Here is a 19,180-nt window from a genome sequence, read left to right on the forward strand (position 1 = left end):
ACTCACATGAAGACTTTAAGACACAGGACAGATGAACACAAGGGAAGGGAAGCAAAAATAATATATAAACAGGGAGGGGGACAAAATATAAGAGACTGTTAAATATGGAGAACTGAGGGTTGCTGGAGGAGTTGTGGGAGGGGGGGATGGGCTAAATGGGTAAGAGGCATTAAGGAATCTACTCCTGAAATCACTGTTGCACTAATAAAAAATAAATAAAGACCACAGGATAATATAGTGGGGGCAGAGGATAGTTTCAGCACCTGGGTAACCTGCTCTCATGTTTCTGAATTTAAAACCGTAATAGTGGAGGGGTGCCTGGGTGGCTCAGTCAGTTAAGCCTCTGACTTTGGCTCAGGTCATGATCTCATGGTTCATGGGTCTGGCTCTGTGCTGACAGCTCAGAGCCTGGAACCTCCTTCAGATTCTGTGTCTCCTTCTCTCTCTGCCCCTCCTCTGCTAGTGTTCTCTCAAAAATGAATAGAAATGTTTAAAAAAAAAATTTTTAAATGTAATAGTCCATTACTAAAATATTTAATTGAAATAATTCATTGAAAGCTGTGCTCATTTATTTTCAAAACATTTAATTTCATCTGAATTTCATACGGTACAGAAATATTACATGCTTAAACACATTCAAATAGAAAGTTCTTTCAGTTCTTTGGGCCACCTTGAAGGCAAATAAATAAGAAACAAATAAATTGCATAGCATACAGAAAATTTTCTTTCACAAGAAAAAAAATATTTGGACATTTTATACTTAGCGTAGCTCAGCAATCCATTTTATGTTAAAAAATTTAGTTAATTGTTAGGAGGAACAGTATATATACAAAAGAACTCAATAGAGGGCAGCTATTTTAACTTTTAATTAAAAACATGGCTGCTTTAATTTTTTTCTTGTATTTTTTTAAGAAGATACTCCATTTGTAAATTCAAGTTTGGTTGGCCTTTTTTAGTCTTTTTGCTCAATATTTTGAATACTTCCATTTTCTTCTTTTTATAGAGCCTTTGAGCTTCTTCTCTCTCTTGTTTTCTCTTCTCAAATTCCTACAATTATTAACATGCAATTTGCATTAGTAACAAACAGTAGATACAGTTCAGTCATTGTGCTGAAATAGCTATTACCATGCAAACACTTTAGGCTTGTCTTAGATTTTGCAAAATAAGAGGTGTTACCTGTCGCTTAAGTAGTTACCTTCTGCCTTTACTCTATAATGCTCTAACACAGACTAACACAAAGTTATTAAAGTTTTTTAGTTATTTGGCTACAACTAAAATTAGAGCACAGAGGAAAGAAGGCATATATATGTAAGATTTCATCATTTAATTAGATCTGGGATTTTAGAGATTACCTACTGCATATAATACAAAAATCTTCACTTGTAGAATATCTGGTATTCTATTTAATTTGCCATCTGACAGATTTAATTAAGGAAACATTTACTGACTATATAGTAGGCAAAACACTGCTAGGCATTATGATTGTGATTAAGAGTTATGCTCCTTTGATTTGCTAAGATAAAGACTCAAATTCATTTGAGTATAAGAAAAATAATTCAAATTTTTATGTAAACCTGAAAAGCACTATTTGAAATGCACAATATTCTTACAAAAGTTAAACAAAAGTTCTTTAAAAAAAAAAAAAAAAGCAATACATGTGCTGTTTCTCAATTTCCCTAGTAACACATATAGCACCCAAATGACAACAGCCTGTATTGGTATGTAACTTAATTATCAAAGTGCTTTCATATCATAGCATATTCTATTCTTAAAAAACTGTCATTCTAGGCTATTATCTTCATCTTCATCTTACAGATGAAGAACTGACATTCCATGATATGGAAAGTGACTTGTCCCAAATCCTAAATACCCTGTAAGACCAAGTCTCCTATCTAGATCTTGTTAATGCAAAGTCTGATTAGCACTCAAACTTATGTCCTCCTATGGTATAATACTTCATTTACTTTAACAAGCACAAAAGATCTGGAATTTATTTGTGAATTCAGGTATATACAGGATAGTTTACCTCTATGGAGTTTCTCTAAACAAAGTAAAAAAACAAAAACAAACAAACAAACAAAAGAAATTGAAGTTTTAGCATCTATTATGGGTGCTTATTTAATTTATGTAGTTTTGATTTCTCATGGATTGATTGGTGTTGGCTTTTTCTCCTGACATCTGATATCCATAAATTCTAAGAAACTATCAATTTTCATGACTACAAAGCCTTAATATTCATATATATAAAGAAAATTTCAAAAAGATACCAAACGTTTTATAGTATAGTGGTCCTTACTTTACCTGTTATACCATTCCCAAAGGTGGCAGTTAATAACTGACTGTTGCTGGTTAGAAAAGAGCATAATGTAACAAACTATGAAACAAATGTACAATACTTCCATGGAGAAATGTTTCTCCTTCATCCTAGTCTACCATCAGTTTAAAAATAATCAGGAGAGTTGTACATGTTAAACTTCCAGATTTCTTAATTATACAAACTCTAAAGCTAAGACATAACAGAAATTTCATGTCAATACCATCTTTGAAGTAGTTTTTGATTAATGTGCAATCCTTTTTAAAGTGATGGATTAATATAGCTTCAATGCAAAAAATAGAAACCACAGATTGAACAATTTTGTTGAAGCTCTGCATCATCTTGTTTTCATTTGAAAAAGACTATTATAATTTTGGGCTTCTGAATGACAATAAAGAGTGGTAACTTTTTGCTAAACTAATCTAGTAAGTTTTTAATAGGCAAGATCAACTCTTTAGAAAGAAGTATTTTATTCTAACACCTCCCTCTTTTACCTGTTTCAATGTAAAATTACGATAATCTATTTTTCTTAAGTCAGTAGATCTCAAATTTTATTATACATAAAAATCTCGAGACACTTGTTAAAAGTGCAAGTTCCTAGACCATACTCTTAAAAACTGTTGTCCCAGATACTCATTAACCTATAAGCAGTATCTTTAAGATCCTATTCTTGACCTACTAGTATGCATGCCTTCTTGAGGATAATAGAAATGACTGAGGAATTAGTTAAAATTCTCCAGCTCTTCTCCGACCACTCATTTATTCAATAGCAATTTACAGAAAACATACTATATACACGTACTAAGAAGCACAGCTTTATGTATACATTTAGAATTAAAAAAAAAAAGAATTTAAATATTTTAAAAGATCTTACTTGTTTCTTAGCAGTACGCTCAGCTTGTACTTGTTCATATTCTTCCTGTGCTTTTTGATTTGATGTTTTCTTTTTATTTTTCCTTGGAATAGTAATGGAGCTTTTTAAGATAAAGATATGTAAGTCAAAGGATTAAAAATGGTGCAACCAAAATTATGACACAATTATGTCAAATATAGTACTTGCACAGTAAAATGTCACTGATGCAAATGAACAGAGCAAGGAAGAGAGGCTGGAAGAGGACATCAATCTTATTAGTAAAATGTCAAAAAATATATATTAAAAATATAGTTACAGCTTTCAAAATACAATTAAAAAATAATTATAAATAAGTAATTATAGAGACTCTTTGAGAAATATTTCAACCAGGGACAACACAGAAAGCTTTGAAAGATTCTAAAATGTTAACAAACAGGAAAGCAGCACAAGAATGACAGAAATGACAGTAGGAAGAAAACCTTAAATTGAAGGATGTTACAGAAGTTGTGGGTGGTACATGAACTTTAATCCCAAACTGCTTTGATCAACTTGTCTCTACTTAACCTATTCAATCATGAATGACTACACCTTGAACCTAGTCCCCATTTAAAACTGTTCTATATTAAAGTACTTCTCCCTCTGATGTCCCACTCTAATCTAATTCAACTACTGAAGCTCAGATGACATTCATTTCTCAAGCTATCTGATTCAGTAATTAATCTTCCTTTTCCCAGTCTCAATTTTTCACACCAATTCACAACTACAATAAAACATATTTCAACAGTTCCTTTCTTGAACAAATGCATAAATTATTCATTACCAGACTCTATGTACTGTTCTAACTATCAGTCTTATTCCTTGTCCTTTCATTGTCAAATACCTAGAAAGAACAGAAAATAGACTACAGATGTCATATCACATTCACTCCTTAACTCCTTGCAATTTGGCATTTGTTCTCTTTAATGAAACTATCCACGTCAAAAATGGCCTTCTAGTCAAATATGAAGATTGAATCAATGGGCATTATTTAGTCTCATTTAATTGGCCATTCACTATTTTTGAAAACTTCATTCCCTTAGTTCTAGTGACATTCTTCTCTCCTGCTCATGTTTTCCTTTCTTGCACCAGGTTTTTCCCCAAGTGTTTCCCTTCTTGGTCTCCATTCTTTAGGTAGTTACATCCACGTTAATAAAGACTATCTACTGAAAATCTCTCCAAAGTCACCAATGATTACTTAAACCATAAATCCAAAGACTTGTTCTTAAAGTCCCGTTTTTCTTGGACTTTACAGTGTTTGATACATGAACAATCTCTACTTTCTACAACTGTCCTCTGCTGACTTCATTGTTTCTGTATTCCCCTTTCTCCAATTATGACACTTCTATTTAACTTCTTCAGTCACTTTCTCCTGCTTTGACCTCAAAGTTAAGAAATCTTTAACAATATGATTTTTACCTTCATGTTGTGTCTCGTGGTTTAACCCTCCTTACCTCAATTATTACCAAGAATGACAGAAACCTGCATTTCTAGATTTGCCAGAACTATACATCCATTATTCAATAATATGACGCACATGCCTACTGACGAAATTGAATTTTTAGCATCTCTGTTTCTATTTGCAATTGTACTTTTTCCTGGGGTCTTATTTCCTGTTACTTTTACCACAAGTAGCTAACAACTTTAAGCAATCTCTACACCCAAAGTGGGGCTTGACGTGACAAGCCTGAAACCAAGAGTCACACACTCTACCCACTGAGCCAGCCAGGCACCCCGAAGGGAGGCAGTGAGCGCTCCAGATACTAACAACTTTAAAGAACGGTATTTTAGTGAACTAAAAAGTTAAGAGTCCCAAGTAACAGCTGGATTCTGTGCCAGTTTAGGTTTTAGCACATTTTAACTTGAGGTATGCATAGAGAAAGTTAAGTCAGCTCTTTTAAAACCCAAGTGTCATACAGCTATGCCATCTATTTGTTTAATTGCAACCAAGTCTATGTCCTCTGGGGGAAAAAATCTAGAATAGTAGTAACAGCAGCAGCTAACACCTATGTAGTACTTCCTATATACCACACACCTTTTTAAATACCTTACATAAATAAACCAGTCTTCATAGCACCATGAGATGGGTCAGGAGTACCACAGAGTCTGTGTGAATATCCATTCTGGAGTTGAACAAATGGCAGCTCTGAATCACATGCTTCTTATTATCATTTCTATCTCAAAGAAGAGGCACCAGTATGTTAAGTCCAGCTCCAGAGTCTGACGTTAACCACTATACTATAATATCTCTCAAAGTAGTTGTTGGTTTTTTTCAACATGTACTACTAACAAGAGTTTACCATGGTCCAAAAAAGTTAAATGCATTTGAGGCTGAAATCCAAAACCCACATCTTTTAATTCCAACTTCATTACTTCTTCCACTAACATAAATTAGCCTAATTCAGTCATTTTAGCTAAAAAGAAAGCTTCCCTGAAAATATTTTCACATAATTCACTGTGATTTCTAAAATGCCTTAAATGAGAAAAATTCCAAATACCACAAACTGTCCTATAAACTCTTTCATAAAACACTACTTCTATCTAAAGGACTTGAAAAGAAAATAATACATACTTTATTCTTATGCTATGTTGCTCTGCTGCCTGAGGCTGCTCAGCACTACAATGTTCTTCAGACAAAGCTTGGGCAGTGCTACATTGTTCTTTTAGCAAAGGTTGATCAACTTGTTCTTGTGATAAAGGCTGTTCAACTTTTCTAAGTTGCTTCCTGAGTCTTTCCTCTTCAGCTAAATAAAGATGTTTTAGATGATCAGGGTATCGATCTGTGAACTGGGATTCCTGTGAGGTTTGAGCCTTCTTTTCCTTCCACAGCAATTTCTTGTAATTTTGCTGAATCTTCAGTTTTCTTTGGAATGCGAAGCCTTGTCCTATTGAAGAATATCAGTCATATATTAACTTTCTCAGAAAATAAATTGCATGAAAAATGTAGCTATTAATTTAACATGGAAAACTTTTTACATCATCACATTCAGAAACTCGAATTACTTTACTAGCAAAACTAGTTTTGCTTTAAGAAGTCATTTCATAAAACAAGTTTAAGAGAATGTAATGAATAGTATGCTGGTCCTTCGCAAAAAGACAAAGCTAATATTAGTCATACACACTCAATAATCTCAAAGAAGAGAAAATGACTAATGTTACATAACTCCAACTGACTGCACCCAAAATCAAAATGAATTCCTTCATTCATCTAAAACACTTACTCTAGGTCTCCAATACTTTCAGAAAAAACTCACATCAATTATTTTACCTTAGAAAAGCACAGTATGACTGATTTTCGAAAGAAATTCAGTACAAAAAAGAGAAGACAGTGCATGATTTTCTGTACAGCTAGCAATTACGAGAAAACTGAACTTACAGCTTATACATTCCACATGGGATTTGAGGACACGTGCAGACAGCAAGACAAAATAAAAACAAACTAAAGCGAAGTTCATTAAGATCAATAAAAGAAAACGGTTTCCAAAGCTTTGGGATATTTGTAATCAGCAAGGATTTGGGGCAGTACATTTCGGTCCCATCTTTCTCTATATCCTTTGCCTTAATACATGCAGAAGTGGACCCATAGATCCTCTGCTTACAGTTTCACAGAAAAAATTGTAAGAAAAACAATTCTGATCAAGAATGGGGTTAAGTCGGGAAACACGTTTAAAGTAGTTAGCAACACCGCCTCATCTTCCATTCCTGGGCTATGGGAAGCCCATAGCTCCCATATTCCCATATTCCCTCTGCCCCAAGGAGGTCCGGGAATGGCCCCCTCTGCCCCAAGGATGTCCGGGTCTGGATCCTAAAGCCTTCTTCCCTGCTATGGCGAGTCTCATATCCTAAGATTTCGCAGGCCTGAGGATTTGTAAAAGGCTGCCTTCTTACATACCCTCTCGAACGCTTCCCACGAAGGCCTGCTGATGATTAGATCGCCACGTCCTCTGCTTCACATTCTTTTTCCTGAATGCGACCGGGGAAACTCCGTCGCTACGTGACCCAAAATTCCCTGCCGGCCACCGAGCCGCCGGCCTCACCGGCGCCATGGCACACCAACCAAGTCGCCAGGAAAAATCACAATGGACGCTGTGAAAGTACGTCATGAGACAAAAGCAATCGATCACCCAACTAGAGTCCAGATCGGAGACGTATTCATACGGTCTGAGTTACTTGCGACCGAGCCCTCGCCTTGCGGCTACGTTTGCGCCACCTACAGCCCGGGAGGGTGAGCGTCATGGCGGCTTCTTTTCCGCTCCCAGTGACCCAGGACCTGTCCACGTTGCGTGCCAAGTTGCAGGGACTGCTGCAGTTCCTGAGAGAAGCCCTGTCCATTTCCAGTGCACATACGGTGGACTTCTACACTGAGTCCGTGTGGAAGCAACTGGTCGACTTGCCCCCGGAGACCGTGCTGGGGGTGCTGAGGCGGTCAGCGGCCGAGGCGGAGGCTCGGTCCCCCGAGGCGCGCCTCCTGGTGGAAGCCGAGATGGGATCAGGTGAATGGCAAGTGGGCGGGGCGGGCTGGGAGCCGAGAGACAATCCGGCCCAACAGAGAGTCTCCCTAGCGGAAGAAGAGCGGAAACAGGTGTGCGGTGGGGCGGGCAGAGGCGGGGCCGGGAGGCACTCGCTTCGGGGCAGCGGAAGCGGGGTCGGGTTCGTGGCAGGGTGGGCCTGGTACGTTCTTCCGGGTTATCTCTATCGTCCTTGGGTGCTTGTGTATTTTCCAAATTTAAAGAGACAGGGAATCGTGCAGGAGCGTTGTTCTTTGAGTAATTCAACAAAAAGTTTTTGAATGGTGGGAAACAAGACGGACAATGCTTTTAGATTCCAAGTGGAAACGGCAGAAGATAAATCAACCCTTTATGAAATACATCAAGATAATTTAAAATAATAATGGCCAAGAAAAAATAAATGAAAACAGATGTGATAGCGATTGTGTGAGGAGACTGCTCTAATTTAGGTGCTAAGAAGTAGGAGAAGGCGCCAGCCTGCAGTGAGCCACAGGAAAGGATTTCAGGAACCAAAGAGGCCCAGAGGCACAAAAGAGCAGGACTGGTTGAGGTTCTGTAGAAAAGCTTGAGTGTCTAGAGCCAGGCGTGGGGAAATGGCAGGTGTGGTCAGGGAGGTAAGCAGGGGCCGGATCACGCAGGATCTCCAGTCCTCTGAAATTTTAAGTGTGATGGGAAAACTTTGGAGTCATTTGGTCAATATGGGGACTTAATGTAAGTTATATTTGAAAAAAAAATAGTTTTAATAATTGTTTGAAGAACAGACTAATGGAGCAAAAGGTGAGAGTCCAGTTAGAATGCCATTTCTGTAGTACAAGAAAGAGATGCCTGTGTCATGGAATAGGATGGTAGTAGTGAAGACCTGAAATATATACCCGAAATATGTACCAATTCACGTGAAAATTGTAAAGTATCTACTGTGTGCCATGAATTTTTGTAGGCTCTTGGGTTTCTTGCCTTGGAGAAATTTAGATTCTACTGAGGTGAGTACATGTTAGAAGCAGAGATGACAGGACACCGTCAGGCTTCTGGAATTTCTTCCCTTTTGCTACTAGGCTTTCCCAACTTTGCACTTACTAGTGAACTTTATTCACTGAGCATTCTCCGAAATACAAAGTACCACTAGAGGGTCCTCCTGTAATAGGTAAATACTGGTTTCTTTAAAGGTACTGTTCATTGTAGAAAAGTTACACATCTCTTCAGTTTGCTCTCTTAATACCCAGTACTCACCTGGTAACAGGGCTTAAATTCTCAGTGTACATTTGTTGAATGAATGAATGACTCATGGTAGCTCCTAAAAAAGAAAAAAAAAAAAACCCAGCAATTAAATATGAAGCCCAAGACTTTCATATGGGTTTTCACACAATAAAAGAATTAGATTGTTTGCACATCCTAATGATAATAATAGGGTTATTTGATATTTATTATTTACTCTACCGTGTACTAAGTGTTTTCTTGAATATTTTCTCTTTTAACATATCAGGCTTGCAAGATGGGTTCTGTTTTCCCTTCTTTGTGAAATTGCAACTTGAAATAGTTTATCAGGGTCACAGCAATGGAGATTCAAACTTGCGTCATCTGAGGTCTTCACTGTAATGAAAGTTTATTCTGAATTATCTAAGAGTGAATTACAAAGGCTATTATCAAAGCCAACATTTTTATGACACGACTACATTCCTTTGTTCTGTTTTGTTTTTATTGTTTTCCCTTTTAAGAATATAAGAATTGTTTTGTTTACTGCTGTATCCCTAGTACAGTGCCCAGTCACTATAAGTGGTTAATAAATATTTGGTAAATGAATGAATGAGTGACACCACTTACTCATTCTCTTGGGCTAGGAGTAAAATACTATCTTTTGGGAAAACCTTACAATCAATTTTTTAGTTATCCAACAACAGTGGAGTCTAGACCAGATTGTTCACTTTTGAAAAGTACCTGGCCCTGCATACTTTTATACATAATATTCACTTGTGCAGATGGTCAGCTGCCTTTACTATTAAAATAATGAATTTTTATAATTCATGGTTGTAAGGGATATTAATTTTTGTTCATGCAAAGAAAAACTATAGGCATTTTCTCTGTCTCTATATGAAGTCTGTTGTTTGTGTCATAGAAGAATGGTTTTTGCTCTTTTGACTATATTTGTATCTTATTAAAACTTACATCACATGTCTATGTACAGTATAATTTAGCAGTTAAATTTTTAGACTTTTGTATCAGATGTGATTCAAATTCCAGTTCTACCACTATCTCTGTAACCTTGGGGAAGTTTGTTCACTCTCTCAGCAAACACTTAGCGTCTACTGTGTGGCATGCTTTTCTAGGAGCTAGGGAAATAGCAAATAAACAACAACCCCGTCTTCATCTTGCTTGCATTCTAGAAGGAAGAGAGACAATTTTTAATGCCACAGGAAAATCAAGTAGAGAAGGGAGGAATAAATAGAGGAAGTGCAGGAGGAAAGTTTGTTTGCAATTTATATAGGTTGTTCCAGCAAGAATTCATGTAGATATCTCTGGAAAAGAAACCTAGAAAGGAGAAAAATGAGTCATGAAGCTATCTGGAGGTAAAACATGCCAGACAGTGAGAACAGGAAGTGCATAGGCTCTGATGTGGGAGTATGCATGGTGTGTTAAAGGAGCACCAAGGAGATTGGAAAGGATTTCCATCAGGGACCCACATAAAGTGGGGTTTTCTGCTGATTCTGTATGAGGAGTTACAAATAAACACAATTCCCAGAGCTTCACTTGAGTTAATGCACAGTGTGTAAAAGTGCACCAGCAGATGTTTGGCCCAATCATTTTGGTGTTTTATGAGACCCAAGTTGTTTCTGAAGATCCTCAGGGTAGCTATTTTAGTAGATTTCTCTTACTAGGTGATGTTATGGTCTGGTCAGAGTCCTGAAAGTTTCTTCTCTGTCTGCCTAAAAACAATTAGAGAAGAAACATTTAATTCTCTAAAATAAAAAGGAAAGATACTGAAAATAACTATATTTTATGGACATAAATTACAAGTGTTATGGATTGAATCGGGACCCCGTCCTCCAAATTCATATGTTAGAATCCTAACCCCCCATTGTGACTGTATTTGAAGATAGGGCCTTTAAGGAGATGAGATTAAATGAGGTCAGTAAGGGTGGAGCCCTAATCCAACAGGAAGAGGAAGAGACATCAAGAGGGCACACAGAGAAAATCTATATGAGGACACAGAATGCAGCCATCTGCAAGCCAAGGATAGAAGTTTCCCCAGGAACCAACTCTGCCATCACCTCCATCGTCCAGCTTCCAGAACTGTGAGAAGTAATTTCTGTTGTTTTAGTCACTCACTCAGTCTGTGATATTTTGTTATGACAGCCAGAGTAGACTAATGCAATGGGCTTTGCAGACAGGACTGCCAGAGTTCAAGTCCTGGCTCCACTTCTTACTAGTTTTGTTAACTTGGACTTCAACGCTTTGTACTTAGGTGCCTTATCTGTAATAAGGATAAGTATAGTGCCTATTTGATGGAGTACTATGAAAGTAACATGAGTTGATACAATAATGCCTAGCAAATAGCAGCACTTAACCCAGTCATTTATTTGACTAATGTTTATTGAGCACTTCCTACCTACCAGGTTTTATTCTAGACCCTACAGTTATGATACTGAATGCAACAAAATTCCTGCCACATGGAGCTTATGTTTAAGAGAGGGTAGATCCATAGTAAACCAAGCGTATATATGGTATATATATATAAACATAAATAAGTGAGATCAAGTGGCAGTAAACACAATAGAGAAAAGCAAAGCATGGAAGGGAAGGTAAAGAAGATGGATGGTGTGGTAGAGAGAAATGCTATTTTAGATTGGGTGATTAGGGAAGTCTTCTCTAGCAAGACAAAATTTGAACAGAAACTTGGAGAAAGCCAGTCGTACAACTAAGTGGAGGAAGAGTGTTTCAGGCCAAGTAAAGAGCAGGTACCAAGCTGGAATATGCTAGGTGTGTTGAAAGCACAGAAGAATGGTCCAGGTGGGACTAGTGAATGATAAGATTTGAGAGGTGGCCTGGGATAACTTTATATAGGACTTTGTAGGCCATACTGCTAGGGCCATCATCCCGGGGACATGGGATTGAGCCTGCACAAGGCTCTGCACTGCGCATGGAACCTGCTTAAGATTCTTTCTCTCTCTCCTCCTGCCCCTCCCCTGTTCACACACTCTCTCTTTAAAAATAAAAAAGATTTTGTGTGGGGTATAATATGTGATTTATGATTTATGTGATATGTGATTTATGACTCTGGCTTCTGTGTGGAGAAGAGACTGTTAGAAGGGGAGAATGGAAGCAGGAAGACATGATAGGAAGCTAATAAAATAACTTCAGGTAATGGCAACTTGAAGAGATCAGATAGTTTCTCTAGCAAACAACAATGATAAACAGTGGCCAGATCATTAAAAAACAACTACTGGAACGTTTGGGAAGATGACGAAAGGTAGTTGAGAAGACTTTATTATAGAGGTTTCTACTGATGGATAAGAACTGGGAGTTCATGGCTTTCTTGCTTTCTTTTGTGCTCCAAGCCCCCCTAGATCTGGTAGTGGAAAGCTGCATCCTTACCACATCAAGGTGGTGATGACAAAGTTCAGAGATCAGAGCAGATGGAAATTTAAGGAATATATTGTAGAAGCAGGACAGAAACGGCTGAGATCTAAGCTCCAAGCTCTGCCACAATCCCTGGGTCACATGCAGAGGTCACATGCAGAATCCAGCAAAATTGCTGGCAAAACTAGGGCATGGTAAACCTTTGAAAGAGAGCTTCTGACAAGATTTGCAAATTTACTGCCCCTTTGAAAGAGTGTGTTCCCCAGAGTGCACACAATTTGGGTGGCAAAGATCAGGAGCCTGCTTGAATTCATGAATTCTAAAGGCAGAACTCAGGGCTAGCAAGTGGGAATTTAGGCTGGGGAGCCCTGGAAACATAGGGTGAACCCCACAGTCTGTGAAATCTACCCAAATCTTTGTCTGACTGCTACACTGCACAGGTTCAGGGATACCCTCAGGGGGCAGGGTAGCAAATCAGCAATTGAGCAGAGACATCAGCTGCTTCACACTGAAGGGAGATAGATTTCATAGTTGGGAGTCCAGAGGAGTTAATTTCAACCATAACAAAACCTTTAGAAAAACAAAATAGATTCACTACAACAAATTCCCTGCAATTCTGCTTTTTAACCCAAACTCACTAGATGTGCAAAGAAATGGGAAAGTGTGATTCATACTTAGGAAACTGATTCCAAGTGAGCACTGATGTTGGATTTAAGTAGCTATGTTCAAAGAATTAAAAGTGTAACCAAAGGGGAAAAGAATGACTTAATAGGAGCTGATCCTTGTTGAACTCAGGTGTTGGATTTAAGTGACTGTTAAAAGATTATTCAAAGAACTAGAAGAAGATAAACTCTAAGAATAATCTCTAAGAATTAAAGGAAAATATAGCATTAATGAATATTTAATTATATGACCTACCTCATAAATTTTTAACTGGAGAAGTACACACATATTGACACAATTATATTAATGTCATATGTTGCTGCAAAACAAGTGACTTAAAACTACACCATCTCACACAGTTTCTGTGGGCCAGGAATTCTAGGAGATTGACTGAGTGGATCCAATTTGGGGTCGCATGAGGTTATAGTCAAGATGTTGTCTGGGCCGTAGCTGCTGAAGGCTTGATTGAGGCTGGTGGATTTGCCTTCATGTTGTTTCCCTCACACTGGCGGCTAGTTGTTGCTGCCTGTTGGCATAAGGCCTCATTTCTCACCACTTTTGCATTTGCACCATGCCCTTGATTTTGTCTGTGCTCAGACATGACTATGGAGTTGTCATGGCCACAGATCTTGTCTGATATTGGTGTACTGGGACACTTGTCACATTCAGTAGAGAAGACTGTGACTTGTATGTCAGTGCCAGGCACTTATGAGCTGACATCTGTCTGTGACAGCTTTTTTTTTTTCTTTTTCGGAAGTAAAATTTTACCTGTTTTGCAGAGCTGTAGTAAAGATTAAAGATGATATACTATAGCACCCAATGTAGAACTGGAAATTCAGCATGGGTACAATAAATCGTGGCTAATAAATGATGATGGTGATAGTGGTGATGATACTGTATAGTGGTGATTGTGTAATTAAGTCTTTCCTTAAAAGAAGTAAACTGTCAGGAACTTCTAGAAATGTGAATGTCCCCTATAACAACCTGTATTCTCTGCCATATTAACAAATGCCACACTATTGTCATTGTCCACTGGCTTGTCTGTAGTTGCAGCTACATTATTAGCTAGGTATAAACCAAGAACAGTGTTTGCTTTCTTCACTGTTCTACTCAGCAACTTGAACAGTTTCTGGGATACAGATGAGTGAAGTAATTGATGCTTAAAGACTGAATGAAGTGAAGGATAGATCTATAATGAGTGTTACTGAAGGTACCCCTTGAAATGTGGTAATGAACTAGACATCTATTGTCTCTGGTATGATCTCTGTGTATATACTATGTGAAAATGTTGTACTTCATTCAATACATTGCAAATTACAATAAGATACCCTGAGAATTTGAAGGTAAAATCAAGACAGGCATCACATCAGATTAAAATTTCTAAAAGTCATTACATATATAGGTGAGGTTAACCATCTGCAGGAAAAAGCACTAGCTTTTTAATGCTTTGCTGACTCAGGACAAAGGGGTTTCCTATGTCTCATCTCAAGAGATAAGATTTTGTTATGCCCCTTTCAAGGGAACGAGGCTGTGTCATTGGGAAGTAATGACTGAATGTATAAATCTGTAACATTTGCAAATGTACCATCTCTTGGTCTTTGAAAATTTATTGGTTTTCACAAAGTCTAGAAAATTCTTCCAAAAACACAAGAAGGAAATGATATTCTGAGTTAGAGTAGCCAAAATATTTTACGAAGTAGAAATAGATCTAGATTACAGAGACAGCTCAACCAGTTATCAAGCTTAATTAAAATTTTCTTTAAGAATGTGTGTCTTTATTTGTTCTAATTGTAATTTTAAAATTAAGAGACTGTGTCCTAGCAAATGAATGATATGGGTTATATTATATAATATAGATTACCTATATATAGATATATAAATATATTTATTTAAATATACTTAAATATATTTATAAATATATTTATCAATGTGTATTAATGCATATTTTCATTTCTTGTAACTTTGTTTAGAATCTGTTGGGGAAAACCTATTCAGCTCACAGGAAATCCAAGCTGTCCTTGGTGACTGCCAAAGCCCAAGGCTGTTCTAAGACCCTGCCTGAACCTCCAGGGCCTCTCTTGACTCTCTGCTTCCAGGTTCTTGAGGCCATATGCTGCTTCTCCTGTTTCTTATTATTGTCACTGAAACGATCCTTACTAGGATTGGATGCTGAGAATTGGTTCCTTTTGGCGAGCATCTGTGTAATTAATTTACTATCATTTTAATTGAACAACGCAGAACGTGTATGGCTATGATAGGTTTTTATTTTGTTGAGCTTTCTCTTAAATTATTTTTATTGCATCTTAATAGATTACATTTCTTCTTGGCCATCCTAAGTAGTTTTTGTTGGTGGTGGTGATGGTGGTTATTGTGGTGTATTGACGTTGTGTTCACATTTAATTTAAAACATATGAAGCCAGAAAATGTGTTTGAAATAGAAAATGAGAAAACAGAAATAATTAGTGTCATCTGTTTTACTCTGTTGTATTCAACTTTTATTCATTCACTTTCCTTATGTATTTCCCTGAACTCTGTTTTCCCTTTTTCAGTTTTTCTGGATCTTTTTAGGAGACCTCAAGTGTGGAAATAATATGACACCACAAGATAGTGGCAAGTGTCAGCCCTGTCCCTGGGTTGCTACTGCAATTATAAGTAAGGGAGAGCAACAAAGCAAGCAAATCTGGGAACCCAGGGTGATTTGTCATCGTACTTTGCTTATTTGATATATAGAAGGTGCTTTCAGATTGTTCCTTTTAGATGAGACCATTTAGAACTGAATTTATATTCTAGTTTTTAATACATCCTCCCCAAGTTTTGAGCCCCCATCCCCCATATCTTTCCATAATTAACATGTTCAGTGCAACAAAGTTCATGAAGATATCTCTCATTATTACATTTCCCGCTTTTTTTCCCCTCGTTCCATTTATTTATTTATTTTTTTAAATTTTTTTTAATGTTTATTTATTTTTGAGACAGAGAGAGACAGAGCATGAATGGGGGAGGGTCAGAGAGAGAGGGAGACACAGAATCTGAAGCAGGCTCCAGGCTCTGAGCTGTCAGCACAGAGCCCGATGCGGGGCTTGAACTCACGGACCGCGAGATCATGACCTGAGCCGAAGTCGGACTCTCAACTGACTGAGCCACCCAGGCGCCCCTCCCCTCGTTCCATTTAAATTATGCTTATGTTTAGCTGGTCAGAATAAATTTGAGTGCCTTCTATATGTTTAGATATTCATCTTATGTTGTTTATATAAATTTTGTCAAATCATTAACCTTTCACTGGAAGCTTGCAGTTAATAGTAACCTATCTTTTTGGTTTATCATGATTTAGATTCTTTGCCTGGTTTACAAACCGCCCCCCCCCCCCCCCCACACACACACAGACACACACACACACACACACACACACACAAGACCCAAACCCTGCTTGCCTACATGCCTTCATAACTGCTAGGGTCTGCCTTTATTTTTGTTTTATAACTTCATCACCTCAGTGGTTAAAGGGCTTCTCTATAAATGGCATTAACATTCTTCCTGTTACTCAGGCTCATAATCTGTCATCTCTTCTCCCTCAATTTCTCTTGCATCTGCTGCTTCCCATTCCCGTAGCAAATAGTTTAATTTCCTCCTTTTTAAGTCTTGCAGCAGAATTTTAGCAATAACTTTGAGCTGTTATTCTTGCCTTCAGACTCTATATTTCAGTTGCCTTTCCATTCATACTGCTTTCCAATTATCTTCCAGAATCGTACTTCTGGTCCTGTCCTTCATCTGTTCAAAAGTCATCAGTAGGTCTATATTTCCTGCAAAATAAAGTCCTTCAACTTCTGGCCTTATCGCCTGTCTCCTCTTCTGTTGGAACCTCATTGTTAATGTAAGCAAATAGGAGGTAGCATGGAATGAGTATAGGTTTTGTGGTCATCACATTTAGTTTTGAATCCTGGCTCTGATACTTTACTGCTGCGCTGTATCATTTTGTGCAACTTGGTTCAGCTTTTGAGCCTTAGTTTTCCCATATGAAAAATGGGAATCATAGTTCCTGCCTATAGGGGCTGTGTAAAAGTAATTAAGATATATGTTAAAACCTACCACGTGAGTAGGCATTTAATAAATATTATTAATCTTCCCTATATTCTACTCCCCTCAGATAGAGGCAGACTGGACTCAGAGTCCGAAGACCTGGATAATCCATCTCTAAGTCTGATTAGCTGTGTGTCTTGAACAGACATTTAACCGTAGGCCCTAGTTTCCTCATATAAGAAGTAACACCTGAGGTGTTCCTCAGTGGCTGAGGTGGAAAATAGCTGCCCCCCAATCTCATGTGGCTTATACAAATGTCTTACATGACCAGTAAGTGTTTGTTTGTTTTTTTCCAGCCAACATTTCAAAATTGACAGATTTAACATATACACATGCACACAAACACCATAAATCTGGGATTGTAGTTTCTCTTGAAAAAAAAAATCAGATCTGGCTATTTTGTTCCACATCTCTGTGTGGCAGAAAGCTCCCTTTATATCTTCAAGTGTTATCTTCATCCCCTAGCAAGCATCTCCATCTGAAATAATTTCTCCAGCCCCCCCCCAAAGTACTAGAGATTATGACTCTTGGTTTGTGTCCTTCAGTCAGTTTTCTTGTACCCCCTGAAAGTGAATTTAGGAGTTTGTTTCCGAACAACCAAAAATAGTTATGGATCACTTGACTAAAAGTGATCTAGGGTGTCTCCTAGTTCTCAAATCCTAGGGAATGTAATGATTTAAAAGTTTTATCTACAGACCTTATTAGTCCCTGCTGTTAAATCCCTGATCATGTTGAGGGCGTGAGTCAACCTGAATCTTGAGATAGAAAAACATATGACCAGTCATTATTGGGTCATCCAAGTTAATAAATGATTGAACTCCCTACATGATCTGACTCCACATCAACTTTAATTATGAAGATGGCTGAAATAATTTGATGTCAGTTCTCAGTTTTTTGTTTTTTTTTTAATTTTATTTTTTTTAGTTCTCAGTTTCAAGGTATGTTTTCAACCAAAGTTGAAGGGAGGGGGTAGAAAGGAGTGGTATAGTATTACCAGTACTTCTCTTGGGGTTCTATCTCTGCTCGTATACCTTGTACTTCTGCTGCCTTGTTCCCTTAGTGTGCCATGTATTTTTCCCCTCCCTCATTTTGTTCGTGCAATCCTCTGCCCCACCTCAAATATTTAGTAACAATACATTTATTTCTCATCTTTTTTTCAAAGCCCAGATCAAATTATACTACATTAATAACAAAACTAATTATTTGTATATTTTATTTCTGCCTTTATTAGAGCACTTAGCATGTTGTGTTAGAATGACTTGCTTCTTTCGACCTTACTAGTATATGAGTTCTGGTCTCTAGCATATGGTTAGCACCACAGAGTTGGTCCTCATTGTCTATGTGTTAAATTTAATATAGCTAAGGATAGAGTATAGGAACATTCCAGTAGGTAGAGCAGTGTAAGCAGAAGGGTAAATATGGAAAACTATAAAACACATAGACAGGAACAGAGAGCAGAGCATTCATAAAATTTTTAAATAGCTAAGAGTAAAGTCTGAAAAAAATATCGCAGCCAATTTCTGGAGACTAGTCTGCTAAACTGTTTGGAATCATTCTTCCATGGGGCAACAATCACCTTTGTGATAGTCTAGAGTTGAGGGTTGGCCTGGGACAAGATGATAGCAATGGAAATGCAAAGGAAGTGATGATTTTTAAAAGAATTTGTGCAGAGAAAATTGGTAGTTCTTGGTGACTGATATTTATATGAGTTTAGGGAAATGGAGGAATCAAAGATAATTCAAAGAATTCTTTGGGGGAAATAATGCATTTAGTTTTAGATATATTGTATTTAAGGTCACCCAAATGGAGATTTTAAGATTTCACATTCATTGCTCCTCAACCATTTATCTACCGCTTCATATTTTTAGAATCAGTTTACATGTTTTATTTGGGTAGTACGAATTATCACTTCTCTAGGCTATAAGGACCAAATGTGATTGGAATGAATTTAACCCTACTGATAGTTGAAAAGTGAGAGAAAGGACTAAGCAATCCTTGAGCATCTTGTCTCTCCCCTCTACAAATTCAGTATTCAAAATTTGCTGTAGTCATTATTGGAATTAAGATAAGAAAGGTCAGTAGTCTCTACACTTTACAACTTCTGGGTGTCTGTATTCTACTTTTTACAAATATTATTTAAGATTTTATTAGTATAAC

General features: G+C 37.4%; 2 protein-coding genes across 8 annotated transcripts in view; one reads left to right on the forward strand and one right to left on the reverse strand.

The window, feature by feature from the left end:
* Positions 1-567: 567 nt before the first annotated feature.
* Positions 568-7,437, reverse strand: CCDC59 (coiled-coil domain containing 59). Of its 2 annotated transcripts, none has more exons than XM_060656858.3 (4): positions 7,096-7,435; positions 5,776-6,088; positions 3,189-3,288; positions 568-1,047 (listed from the first exon to the last, which is right to left on the reverse strand). In XM_060656858.3, exons 1-4 carry the CDS (start codon positions 7,304-7,306, stop codon positions 886-888), a joined length of 786 nt encoding a protein of 261 aa, XP_060512841.3. In that variant the 5' UTR covers positions 7,307-7,435; the 3' UTR covers positions 568-885. The 2 variants fall into 2 exon arrangements, with proteins under 2 accessions (XP_060512841.3, XP_078305776.2); XM_078449650.2 differs by lacking the exon at positions 568-1,047 and adding an exon at positions 5,239-5,377 and having other exon boundaries at positions 3,205-3,288; positions 7,096-7,437.
* METTL25 (methyltransferase like 25) overlaps positions 7,438-19,180 on the forward strand; it is a 155,033-nt gene continuing 143,290 nt past the window's right edge. For all 6 annotated transcript variants that reach the window (XM_078449645.2, XM_078449643.2, XM_078449644.2 and 3 more), the window contains exon 1: positions 7,438-7,696. In XM_078449645.2, the coding sequence (XP_078305771.1) occupies positions 7,438-7,696 (259 nt within the window). The remainder of the gene's footprint in view (positions 7,697-19,180) is intronic.

Source organism: Panthera onca, chromosome B4 (genome assembly GCF_046562875.1).
Source record: "Panthera onca isolate mPanOnc1 chromosome B4, mPanOnc1 haplotype 2, whole genome shotgun sequence".
Lineage (NCBI taxonomy): Eukaryota > Metazoa > Chordata > Mammalia > Carnivora > Felidae > Panthera > Panthera onca.

Excerpts from the sequence above, each read along its gene's own strand:
- CCDC59 (XM_060656858.3), bottom strand. The coding sequence starts at position 7,306 with ATGACGTACTTTCACAGCGTCCATTGTGATTTTTCCTGGCGACTTGGT. Across the intron at positions 3,289-5,775 it reads CAACATAGCATAAGAATAAA|CTCCATTACTATTCCAAGGA; the intron begins GTATGTATTATT and ends TATCTTAAAAAG. Across the intron at positions 1,048-3,188 it reads AGCGTACTGCTAAGAAACAA|GAATTTGAGAAGAGAAAACA; the intron begins GTAAGATCTTTT and ends TAATAATTGTAG.